Source organism: Macaca mulatta, chromosome X, assembly GCF_049350105.2.
Source record: "Macaca mulatta isolate MMU2019108-1 chromosome X, T2T-MMU8v2.0, whole genome shotgun sequence".
Lineage (NCBI taxonomy): Eukaryota > Metazoa > Chordata > Mammalia > Primates > Cercopithecidae > Macaca > Macaca mulatta.
Genome location: NC_133426.1, coordinates 91,719,809 through 91,733,372, shown reverse-complemented (window position 1 = coordinate 91,733,372; position 13,564 = coordinate 91,719,809). Strand labels below are relative to the sequence as shown.

At 33.8% G+C, this 13,564-nt stretch overlaps 2 protein-coding genes across 12 annotated transcripts in view; one reads left to right on the top strand and one right to left on the bottom strand.

Moving 5' to 3' along the window:
* The window catches only part of POF1B (POF1B actin binding protein), a 107,569-nt gene extending 102,438 nt beyond the window's left edge, over positions 1 to 5,131 (top strand). For both annotated transcript variants that reach the window (XM_077988095.1, XM_015127759.3), the window contains exon 17: positions 3,076 to 5,131. In XM_077988095.1, the coding sequence (XP_077844221.1) occupies positions 3,076 to 3,081 (6 nt within the window). In that variant the 3' untranslated portion in view covers positions 3,082 to 5,131. The remainder of the gene's footprint in view (positions 1 to 3,075) is intronic.
* Positions 5,132 to 9,170: 4,039 nt separating this feature from the next.
* The window catches only part of ZNF711 (zinc finger protein 711), a 28,770-nt gene continuing 24,376 nt past the window's right edge, over positions 9,171 to 13,564 (bottom strand). For all 10 annotated transcript variants that reach the window (XM_015127752.3, XM_077988089.1, XM_015127750.3 and 7 more), the window contains 2 exons: positions 12,379 to 12,522; positions 9,171 to 11,876 (listed from right to left, as the gene is read on the bottom strand). In XM_015127752.3, coding sequence (XP_014983238.1) covers positions 10,699 to 11,876; positions 12,379 to 12,522 — 1,322 coding nt within the window. In that variant the 3' untranslated portion in view covers positions 9,171 to 10,698. The remainder of the gene's footprint in view (positions 11,877 to 12,378; positions 12,523 to 13,564) is intronic.

The following is a 13,564-nucleotide window of genomic DNA, read 5'->3' as shown; positions in this document are numbered from 1 at the left end:
TTTTTTTTTTTTTTTTTTTTTTTTTTTTTTTTTGAGATGGAGCCTCCCTCTGCGGCCCAGGCTGGAGTGCAGTGGCGCGATCTCGGCTTACTGCAAGCTTCGCCTCCTGGGTTCACGCCATTCTCATGCCTCAGCCTCCCGAGTAGCTGGGACTACAGGCGCCCGCCACTATGCCCGGGTAATTCTTTTTGTATTTTTAGTAGAGACGGGGTTTCACTGTGTTAGTCAGGATGGTCTCGATCTCTTGACCTCGTGATCTGCACGCCTCGGCCTCCCAAAGTGTTGGGATTACAGGCGTGATCCACCGCGCCCGACCGATTATATATGTACAGCTTTTTAAAACTGATGTAAAAAATCAAATGAACCAAAAACTTTTGAGTATTTTTTTCTCTTGGGATTTTCTGTTTCCATTATTGATACATAGTGGGAATTAAGAAATTTTGGAAAGATTGATACATAGGGCAATATAATTGATTATTTAAGCTATAATATAAATATAATTTTTGCCCCACAAAAGGAAGATAAACATTAGTGATATACTAATTTTATTTATTTTCTTGCCTAGCTCAGTAGTTATTGAATGGGTTCCATTCAAATTTTCCAAAAAGTTTCCCTTTTTCTAAAGCAGGTAGCAAATGTCATAGACAATTATGAAGGCAACTGGAAAATGGAGAAGAGGCATGTTTCAATAGAATTGTCTTGCAGTCTTGCATGTGGTACTTATTCCTGTGGATTTTACATATATATACACACACATGTATATACGTGTGTGTGTATATATATGTGTGTGTGTATATATATATAAAATTAGGATTTAGAAAGAAGAGATGCTTCTAGCTTCCTCACTAGATTGTAACATCCTCCAGCTTTAAATCCCACAGTTATAGTGAGGCTGCTGAAGAATACTTTAAACATCATATACTCCAATATTTACTTTACCTTCTACAACATCCTCCAAAATGGCCAGGTGACATGGATCTTAGCATCTTTTAGGTGGTCCAATCCATTGCTAAGGGGACTGATTATTGAAACCTTCTTATAAAGGAATGAGAGCTACTTCTCTAAAACTTTCACATATTGCTCTATTAAGTTTTAAAGTAATGATCATCAAACAGGGGGTATATAGTTGTCCTTCAATATCCATGAGAGATTGGTTCCAGGATCCCCTGCAGATATCAAAATCTGTACATGCTCAAGTCCCTTATACAAAATGGCATAATATTTGCATATAACCTATGCACATCTTACTGTATACTTTAAGTCATTTCTAGCTTACGATACCTAATTCAATGTAGATTCTAAGTACATGTTATACTGTATTGTTTAGGCGGTAATAACAGTAAAAAAAGTCTGTACATGTTCATTACAGAAGCGATATTTTTCCTGAATATTTTCAACCCATCATTGGTGGAGAACCCGTGGATACCAAGGGCCAACTATATATTCCCTAGCACAGTTGCTCTCTGCAGCAGCAATTTTGTACCTTAGGGGACATTTAGCAATGTCTAGAGACATTTTTGGTTTTCACAACAGAGGGGTGGGTATTATTGGCATCTAGTGGTTAGAGAACTAGGATGCTGCTGAACATAATACAGTGTGAAGGACAGTCTCCCACAACAAAGAATTGTCCAGCCCCTAGTAAATAGTGTTGAGGTTGAAAAACTGCTAACAGAATGTTCTTGGGTTTTTTTCCTAATTATATACTCCTACACTGGTTCAAGAGATTCTAATAGTAAGCCACTGGTAGGGATCATAGGAATGTGTGATATCCTTCTGGTGAAATGAACAGAGAAAAGTTTGAGGATTCTAGTTCTCAAATCATACCGATCTGACTTAAAACATTGTGAAAATGACAGCTTTTGACTTCTTATGATAAATTATCTACCTGTCAAACTACTGAGGTACTAAAAGTAGGCAAAACTAAATCTATGGCTATTAAATGAAGAAATGGTTATCCTTGTGGGGTGGACACTGATTAAAAGGAAGCATAAGGAGGGATTCAGGGTCTTAATAATGTTCTGTTTCTTTATCTGGGAGATGGTTGCATATGCATGTTCAGTTTGGGAAAATTCATTTATTTGAATTCTTATGTCAATTTTTTCTACATGTTTATTATACTTCAATAAAAGCCTTAAAATGCTTAAGTATACTATGATGAGCAATAGACAAATATACAAATATCAATCAGGTATTCTGCAGAACCTTTTGAAAAATATTTAAAAATTACACTTCAGATGTATAGTTAATAAAATTAAACATCTGTTAAATAACTTTTAGAAACATCTTTTGGTTGAACAAGCTCAAATATTTAAGTCAACAAAAAAAAATCCAAAAAGTTTCTTTAGCGCTGAAGCCCTTCTTTTACTACAATCCAGCAATCAATCTTTTAAGTATGGTTGTTGTCATCAATGAAAGCAACCAATGTTTAGTAATCCCAAAGTAAAAATAACCGCATTTAAACTCTGAAATGTTGTTTTTGTTAGGTCATTAATTAGCTGAAAATTACTTACTACTAATTATCAACCCATAGAATTTAAAATTTGCCAAAGATAATTTGATGCCGAAAGTTAAGACTGAGAAGCAATTGCTGCTACTAACCCTAACCACATGTGTCCCAGAGGTGGCAATATGAAGACCTGCCAAATAAAGGGTCTACAGAACAGTAGCCGCTACTTCTCTCTCCAGTAAAAATGTGCAGCAGTAAAAATCAAAATTGATATTTGAAGAATCTATAGATACTGATAGCAAGGTCAGAATATATTTAAATGCATTCACAGATGAAAATCCATATTTATTAAGAGACAATTGGACATACTTAAACTCTAAATAATACTAAGAAGGAAATCTACTTAATTCTCTTTCACTCTTAAAGTCATTTGAAACATACCATGACTAAAGTAAGAAAGACAAATCATTGTGTCATTGAATATATGTATAAAACAGTGCCACAAAAGTGCAATGGATGTCCTTTTGTTTTATGCATACCAATTTAAATAATTTTCCATAACTTTGCATACAGTAACATTGACTTTAATTATGAACCAGTTGTAAGATAACTTTTTTTTTCTTTTCTAGCCATGAATGGATCCACTTCAAAGTATTACAACTCAAAGGCGTTTTTGTTTTGTGTGTGTGTGAGTGTCTGCATTAGTACTTTGTTATTTTTCCATCACTAAAGGCCAATCAGAATTTGGAACCATGCTGCTAACCCAAGAAATCTAATGGAATGAATTAGTTCTGTAGATGACAGCTTCTTCAGCCATTTATGAGACCTAAATCTTTTCTGTAACACTCATGTATTCAGTATAACAACACACTAATTGAAAGAGGGACCTGCTTGTTTAAAGTTTGATTGCAGACACTGTAGAAGATAGCTCATTATTTTTCAGATAGGGTGCCTCCTAGATATTGAACTAATTTGTTGGGGTAGAGATTTTACAAGTTATGCCATTAGAAGATTTTCTCTGATATTATATGTGCAGTTCAGTCACAAGATGAAATCATGGTTTTTTTTTTTTTAACAGAAAAAGATAAAATACAATTGAAGCAAAAATAATAGCTAGTATAGAATACATATCTACTTTGCTTTTCACACTAGGCCTTATGACTAAAAGATATGCTTTATTCACAGTATTTTCACCTGTTGGAGAGATAGCTAAGTCAAAGGTGATGATTAATTTCATTTAGTAGGGAAGTGGAATAATATCTTTTAAAATAACTAAGTCCACTAAATTATACAGTATGCTATTCTGGTTCTAAGTACATATTAGTCCCTTGGCAAATCTGTTCTTTTAAAGCATACCTTCCCCAAATGAGCCTACCTCTTAAAAAACATATAACACAATATGGTAGTAGTAGGTGGAAGGAAGGTAAGTTTTTTCATAGTGGTATGCAAACATGTCATTGAAATATTACATAGATATAAAGACCTAGGGAATAAAAATAGCAACAGCAAATACTTGACAGATTTATCCTACTTGGGAGAAATATTTTGTAGCAGAGTATTTAGTATGCTTAGAAGTTGATTTAGCAATTGGGCTTTAATGACCTTACAAAGTGAACATAAGTGAACACAAGTATTTTTTCAATGCAAGATGAGTATGAAAATTTTAAATTTCAACCCATCTGGCTAAAGTTAAGACTTAGCAAAAATTAAAATGTTGCCTTTGTCCAAGTACAGATTAAGGCAACAAACATATTTGGGTATATAATTTGAAGTTTTGAACTGAAATATCTTTGCAAGTATCCACATAAAATTCTGCAATGCCTTATAATTATATAATAATAATTATGCATTATACTAAGAAACCATTAAGAACAGTTGGGGCACTACACTACATCAAACCATAAATGAGGAAAAAACTTTTAATGTTCTTTTCTAGAAGTATTCAAATAGGTCTTGATATGAAGCTAAAAGCCTCATTTATATTATCTTAATATTTTGGCTAAAATGTTAAGCTCCATAACATGAATTGATACAATTCCAGTTTTATCAATATTTTGTCATAGAAAAATGTTAATATTCTTCATGAGCTATACAGTCCTTACATTTTTTTTCCCTTGGTGTAGGAACAACAGAGGAGTTTCTCCTCTGCCAATAATTCATATATGTAACTGTAAAAAAAGTGTTCTATGTTATGCACACATTACAAATAATATAAGGGGAAGTTTTATTAGCTTAATAGGAAACTGTTATTATTAAGGTTTAAAAATGAGAACAGGTGTGAGTTTTCCAAAATACTTAAAAAAAACAGTGTCCAAAATTCGGGGGCAGTTAAGGAGTCATGGATGGAACTAGAGGTCACTATGTTAAGTGACATAAGCCAGAAACAGAAAGACAAACATTGCATGTTCTCAATTATTTGTCAGATCTAAAAGTCAAAACAGTTGAACTCATGGATATAGAGAGTAGAAGGATGGTTACCGGAAGCTGGGAAAAGGGGTGTGCGAGGGGAACTGGGGATGCTTAATGTGTACAAAAACTATATGGTTAGAAAGTATGAATAAGACCTAGTATTTGATAGCACAACAGGGTGAGTATAGTCAATAATAGCTTAATTGTACATTTTAAAATAACTAAGAGTATAATTGGATTGTTTGTAACACCAATAAATACTTAAGTGGATGGATACCCAATTCTCCATGATGTGATTATTTCACATTGCATGCCTGTATCAAAATATCTCATGTACCTCATAAATATATACACCTATTATATATCCACAAAGATTTTAAAAAGTAAGAAGTCAGCACTTTATTGGCTCACTTGATCCATGGATAGTGAATTGAGGTCATAACAACATCCTTATCATACTTAACAGTTTTTTCAATTGTAATACAAAATGTGATGATATAAAGAGCTGTTCTATATATTTAAATGACAAATACATATCTTTTCCAATTTGTGATTAAGATCAATAGAGGTAGTAGTGATACATTTCCCTCTCATAAGTTTCACACTGCTTATCTCTGAAAATTTCAAAGTTGTCAGGTGAGGAGTGCCTATTTATCTAATTTATATTCCAGTATGTTTTCACTTTAGATTTGTCACATAAAATGGAGACTGCGCAATGACATGCAAAGTAATCTGTTTATGTGTCTAAATAAAATATGTGAAGTATTTACATGGTTTGTGTGAAAGTCCAAGTAGGAAATATGCAGAAGGATTTTTAGTTTAGCTGTATATTTTTGTCAGGAAATTATCATCATGTGAATGTTTATGTTGGAGCTAACAAGCATCACTCTCATTAAAAACAAAAGCAGAAAATTTCCTTATGTGGACTACTTTAACATAGTTCAACCTCCAGTTGAAGCAAGTTTCTTCTTTAAATTAGAATTTCTTTGCTTTCAAACTTAGATTTCTAAGTTCCATAACTCACTTGTTCCATAAAGCATTCTTCCCATCCTTGTAATAGTGCTTTTGCTGCCTTACTCCTTCTTAACATAAAGGAACAAAATAAAGCTTTAAAAAACTTTCCATCTCACCGCCCAATTTAGATCACCTTAACAAAAAGCCATCATCACACCTTTCCCATTGTTGCAATCTACAAAGATGACATGTTTCTTTTGAAAATATTAATTCTTTTGAAAGTAAATAATATGTTGTGAAAAAGTTTCCTTATGAGGTACATCTTCCCCACCACATGCCAAAACCAAATTGACTGGATTTCCATAGTACTTTTTGTCCAGTTAAAAAAATATGAAGTATTTCACACACAACTTAGGATATATGAAATAGTACATAGAAAACATTTAAATAAAGGAAGTAATAAACAAGTGCATCTTTCTTAATAAATCATTTAACAATATTTAGTCCTGAAGAAGACATACCTCAGAATTGTTTTACGAGAAAATTAGATAGCTAGGCAGTCTTGGTAATCTTAGATTGGCCTGTCACAGACAATGAGATGTTGTTAAGTTCATAGCCTTTACGCTTGGTTTCCCATCCTACCACATTAAAATAATTCTTTTTCAAATTGAAGTATATGTTCCAGAGATCCTTTATGTTGGAACAGTGTTTCCAATGTAATGCTTTGATTCTGTAGTTTGTTTGCTAACAGTGTTGAATACTTATTAATTCATATGTGCCAAGATCCAATAAGACAGACAAATGTCTTTAAATGGGAGAAAATATAGGCTTTTTGATCTAGTTCCCTAAAAGAGTCTGATGAGCCAGCCATGTCATGATGGGTGAGTGGCACTGGAATCTAGGACAAGAGGGTTTTGGAATCAGATGGGAGGTGACTAGGACTTACATTATAGGTTAAATGAGATAGTGTCAATATTGTCAATTGGTCCAGATTTTAAAATGGAGGAGAGTTCCCTTTGGAGTAGTTACTTGGGTAATGATCAAAGAGAAAGGCATAACTGAAACAGGCAAGCGACACATTTTTAGTTTGGGACATCTAATGCTATGCCCTTGAAGTTACAAATTAGCCAAGTTCTTCTGCAGGACCTTTAGGAATCTAAAGACCCCTCATAACAATATCCAGTTCTTATCCAGGATCCAAGACAAGAAGAGATCTTTCTCAATCAGCTCCAAATTTACAAGTTATAATTCTTTTGGAAGGACAGGGTGGAGTTGAACAAAGTTGGGAGATTGGGAATGGTCTCAAACCAATTATATTCTAAGGTTCTAATCTAGTCCTGCAGCTTCTCTAAAGCCTTATTAGTTCAAAAAAATCGTACTGTATGGAATACCAAGTCTAGTCCGCTTTTTCTTGGTTCTCACAAGTGGAAGTTGAAAGAGTTAAATGAGATGATTATTTTGTCCCTCTGCCTTCATAGAAGACTAGTCATTTCCCCCTTGGAAGTAAGCATGTTAAGAATTGTGCTGTATCCTTCAAAACTTGTTGCAAAGATGTCTGGGATTTGCTACACATTAAACCAGTGGGGGAAGGAAGCATCAAAATAAGCTAATCAGGGGTAAGTGGATGAAGGGATAAGTGAGGAAGAATACAAATGAAACAAGATTGGCCATAAAGTGATAATTATTGAAGCTGGGTGATGGCTATATAGAGGTTCATTATATTTTTCTATATGGTTTTCTGCAATTAAAGGGATATGTATCTTTAAAGAAAGTTCAAGGTTCAAACTAAACTTGTGGTTGTCCTGTAAGAGACATGAGCAGTTGAATTTAAGGGCCCTATCTGGGTAAGAGTTCCCAAATACTATCTTCTCCTTCATGGCATAAGCAATTTAAAAGTGACAATTGGATAAATCTATCTACACATATGACCCTGAACTGTTCTAGAAAAATGTTTTTTCAGTAATTCCCAATTTTTTCTTTGTCTTGTGAAGGTACTTTGACTTACAGATTTACATTTTTTAGGTGGAATCTGTTCTGGTATGTAGGAAAGCATTATGCCAGGAAAATCCATATTTTAAAGACAATATTTTGTAACATGGGCTAAATTCATATCTGCTCTACCTGGGCTGACATTTTCTAAGCCCAATATACATATAGAAGAAAATCCATATACTTTTCTCTAGCTCCACTGTAACCATGACAACTAGAATAACCTCTTAACATGGCTGCATCGTTCAGCTCCTCTACATTTCTTAGAGCCTCCAGAGTGATTTTCAAAACATGTAACAGTATTCTTTTCCTTAACTTTTCCCAAGGACTTCCCGTTTCAAACTTCTCATAGGTCTCATCTTTTTTTTTTTTTTTTTGAGATGGAGTTTCACTCTTGTCACCCAGGCTGGAGTGCGATGGCGCAATCTTGGATCACTGCAACCACCTCTTATCACTCTCCCTTGCTAACGATTGTCCAGCCAAAGCTTGTTGTATCTCAGGTTGTTTGCATCTGCAGGTTTCTCTGCCTTGCTCTTCCACAAGATCTGGCTGGCTGCTTCTTACCACTCATATCTCAGCTTTAATGTCATGTCCTCAGTAAGAATTCCCTCTGTCCACTCACCCACAACTATCTGTTTAAGCATAGTAATTAACATGTGCCAGAATTACTGCAGGTGCTTTTATCTACCACCTTATTACTCATATGGTGGCAACACCTGGGAACTTAATAGGAATGCAGAATTGTAGGCCCACACCAAATCTATTGAATCAGAATATGCATTTCAGCAAGTTCCCTAGGTGATTTCTATATACGTTAAATTTAAGAAGCACTGGTCTAACATGTGAGGCTGATATTTCTTTTTCTGCTAGTGATTAATAATAATTAATAATTCAATTGACAAAGAGTCTTAACTAACCATGCCATATATATAGAATTCTATGAAATGCTCACTGGTTTGAACATAAAGTTATTTTTATGCTCACTTGCAGAAATCTTTGCCAAATACACACATCAATACTTTTCCTTTTGAATGTATATTGGGGAACATAATTAGATGTATTCACTGCTCAGGATTGTATCATTTAAGCAAGTTAAGAACTTTTAGTTTTCTCTATAATATGAAATCTAAGATCTTAAAATGGACACTTTTATTTATAGTATTTCATTATGATTTTAGCAGATAACATACATTCTTAAGAAATATGCATTACACAGTCATCATAACTGTTTAAATTCCTAGTTCATGTTGTTGTTAATGAACAAAATTCAGCAAGACATTAAAGAAAGGACCAATGTGCCTAAGATAAATCGGAAGTGAAGTCTTTTAATACAAAATATTGCAACTTTAAATAAACTCATAAAACCATGAAGTGCAATAAATGCTTTTTATTGTATGCTCATTTCAATGAGTAACATTTAGAAATAATAATCCCACATAACAGTAGCGATCTTATTTTACAGCGTGTACATCATTTACAGCCACATAACACACAATTTTAGTAGATATTCCAAATTTAATATTCTGAAGTTAAGAAAGATAAAAAATTTATTCTCAAGGAACTGATTCTTATCTGGTGCAAAAACAGAAAGGTGAACATTATTTGAAACACAAAGCCACAATATAGCATGAAGTAAAATTACATTTTAATTATGGTAAACAGCTGAATGTAAACATGAAGCAACTAAAACTTAAAAGTACATATCATATGCATTACATTTATGAACAGGATTTTCATAAAATTTCCCTAAACCAGTTTTTAATATTAAGTGCCATTTTGATTTGCAGCATGCTAACACAAAGCGTTGTTAAAGGGATGCATATTTTAAGTTTATACACTGTAAACTAAATATCCACCTCCAAACTCTATTGGCAGCATATTGCTCTGTTTAAATACTGCATAAACACTGCCTCGTATTGAAAATGCATGTTAATAATATGGTATATAGATTTTAAAAATCAATTTCAATAATGGCATAAAATTGCACCTTTAAACATTAGAGCAAGTAAGACTAGAACAATCATACTTGCTAAGACTGTCCTAAAAAAACTCTAGACATTATAATATTTAAGAAAACTGTGTTCTCTCAATTTAATCTTTAGATCATTAAGAAATATAGTGCTGATTTTGTTTGCAACGCTAATGTTGCATCCAGTTTCGAAAGCCACATTTGACTCAAATATACTTTTGTCATATATGCCATACTGAACAACAATCAACTTGAACATCAGAAAAAAAGGGAACTTTAATCTTTATAGACTTCACCTTAGACCTCAGCACAGAATGCTATATTTTAAGTATCCTATCCTGTGATAAAATATTAACAGCTCTGAATTTTTTTTAATAGTACTGAATTAATCTAACCTGCTTTCCAGTTAGTTTTCTTTTAATGAATACACAAAACTTTTGTTGTTTCTGGAATTTAATTTCCAGGTACAATATAAAAGGCTCAATGACTAAGTGACTGATGAATGACCACATTTTGTCTCCCCGCCCCATTTCTAAAATTGCATAAAAGTGGGTTTGCTTGCTATAGCAAAGCATCGCTAAACTCAATTACGTATTCTCTTTTCAGAAACATTTGTATCTAACATAATCAGCCAAATAAAGTATTTGTCTTTGCTTTTCCCCTCTGTAGTTTAAGTATGCATATAATACTATTACATAGATACTTAAGAAGTTTTTCTGTGACCACTATAGTGCTTCTTAAATTCTTTAAGTAATTTTCAAAGGGCTATGGGATCCCCCATGAATTCAAATATTTTAAGATCTTTAATACAAAGAATGTAAAGTCATGGTTTAGTATCAAGCTTTGAAACCTGGTGAGACAGTTAGTGAGAGTTTTCTCCCAAGTAGCATATCATATCTCCTAAATAGCTTCTTTCTTTATATTGATCTTATTACATAAGAGCCTCTTTGTGGTGCCTCATAATATGTTGATTTTTTTCTGATGGTCTTCGGAATCCCTTCTTGCAGAATTCACACCTGTGTGGATAGTCTTTTGTATGTATCGATATCACATGTCGTTTAAAGCCAGATGCATCTGTAGTGCTATATTCACAATACTCACATTGGTAAATCTTCCTTCCAGTATGGGTCTTCATATGTTTTTTGAGCTCATTTTGTTGTCTGAATCCTCTCTTGCACCTTTTACATTTCAATGGCTGATCTTTAGTATGAACTGAAAGGATATGGCCACTAAGAATAAATGGATCGGATGTTTTAAAGTCACAGTGCCTACACTGATGAATCTTCCTACCCTTATGGATATCACTATGCTTTTTGAGCTCAGAAGGACGATGAAAACCTTTATCACAGACCTCACATTTGTGAGGAAAATCCTTAGTATGAACAGATATGATGTGCCGCTTAAGGTCACTTGAATTGGTGCTCTTATGGTCACAATGAGGACACTGGTGTGTCTTATGTCCTTGAAACAAATCCAGATGACGTTGAAGCTCCCTCTCATCACCAAATGCTTGGGGACAATGCTCACATTTATATGGCAAATTGTTACCATGTTTAGACTTAATGTGAGTTTTCAGATTTGATTGATCTGCACACCTGAAAATGCAATACTGACACTGATATGGCTTCTCACCAGTATGGGTTCTCATATGTTTCTTGAGTTCAGAAGGATGTCGAAAACCCTTCCCACACTCAACACAAACATGAGGAAAATTCTTGCTGTGAACGGCCAACAAATGTCTGTTTAACAGTCCTTGTTCTGCAGTTTCATAGTCACAGTATTTGCACTTGTGCATCTTCGGCTCCTTGTCTCTTAAAATAAGTTTATTGGAACTCAGTGGACTAGCCTCTCTGTATCTTCGTGTGTATTCTGTAAATTCATGGGTTTTGTCGACTTTGTTTATAAGCTTATGGCTTTCTAAGTGGTTATGGAAACTCACTTTCTTGTTAGTTGTAAAGTCACAATCTGTACACTGATATTTTTTTCTCATTAAATGATCAGGATGATTCTTCATGTGTCTTTTTAAGAATCCCCTGGATTTAAACTTTTTTGTGCAAATATGGCAAGGGTACACTGTGAGGGGCTGTCCATCAGGACCTATTATAACAGCTAGATAAAGAAAAGAGAAAGTTGTGACATTTGGTCAGACTGTTTTAAAGGATTTTATAACAAAAGTGCCAAAACTAGTTGGCATTCACTATGTGAAAACTATACTAGTTGAATAAAATTCTGTAATATAACAAATACATAATAAAAGCAATTTATGCAAAGTAGCTCACTAAAATGTAATGAGCAGCACTCTACTATGAACCACTCACATGTCAAAATGCAGTATCATATATATTTTGAATACCAAAAACAGGTACCCTTTATTGTTAAACCAACATGAAAATTCTCTGTAAAAGTAGCTTTGGAATAAAGAGCAAACAACCATAGTTTTATTAAGTACCAGTCACACAATATGAAAAACAAAAACCAATTATCTATAACATACACAAACAGGTACGTGGAGAGTAGAACTGCCGTGTAAACCACAGATATTTTTCTTTGGTGACAAAAAAATACTTCCACATCTCAAATAATTATAATATTCATAAAGCAAAGTATTTACCTGTTTGCCACTGCCTGGTTTCTCCCCTTCTCCTCTTCTTGGCTTTTTGTTTAAGTACTTTATTTGTATTAATGCTGTCACAAATTTGAAGGTACTGTGCTGCTGTACTACTTCTGCTTTCTAATGCTGAGTCCAAAGTATTTCCTGGAAAAAAAATTGAAACATTATTAAATTACATACATTTATACTTTTTTGGTTCTGTTGGATGAGTTACTATAGATGACATGACACCAAGTTACCACTGTGGTAGTAAATTTCACAAAGTATATCCATCTTATGATTCTGTTTCTCTCTCTCACTCTTGCTCTCTCTCACTCACAAGTAAAGACATATATGTGTAAACACTTTGAATAAGATATCATGTGAAATTAACTTTAAAATATCTCAGTCTGATCATCAATTAAATTTAAAATATCTCAATTTTATCAGGAATAAACTGATAAGATGAATGTAACATAAGAAACTGGATTTGGGCTGGGCATGACGGCCCACACCTGTAATCCCAGCACTTTGGGAGGCTGAAGCAGGAGGATTGCTTGAGGTCAGGAATTTCAGTCCACCCTAGGCAACATAATAAGATCCTGTCTCTACAAAAAAACAAATTAGCCAGGCATGGTGGCATGCACCTGTAGTCCCAGCTACTTAGGAGCCTGAGATGGGAGGACTGCTTGAGCCCAGGAGTTCAAGGTTGCAGTGAGCTATGATTGTGCTACAGGACACCAGCCTGGGTAACAGAGCAAGACCCTGTCTCTTCAAAAAAAAAAAAAAAAGAAGAAGAAGAAGAAGAAGAAAAGAAACTGAATTTGAAACAAAATCTTGGCATCAGACCAACTTTTTTTTTTTTTTTAACCAATGAAGGCTGATGAAATTAATTGAAAAAGAAATGTAGATATATTAGTGAACCATTATAGTTATGGTGACTATGTGTAATGCATAAAAAACAAAACAGATCTCTTGTAGATATGCTTCAGAATAATGTACTTGATATAAAGAGTACTACATATTAATATTGATTTTAGGGGTTAACATATGGTAGGCAATTTATTGCAATGTAAGTACTTAATAAAATCCTAGTTCTCAAAAATCCGTTGTGGTTTTATGCAATTTAGCTAAAAAATGTAGACCTACAAAACTGTCAGGTTAACTTATATGCTGTGATCTATACTTCTCATCAATTTCTCGAAAT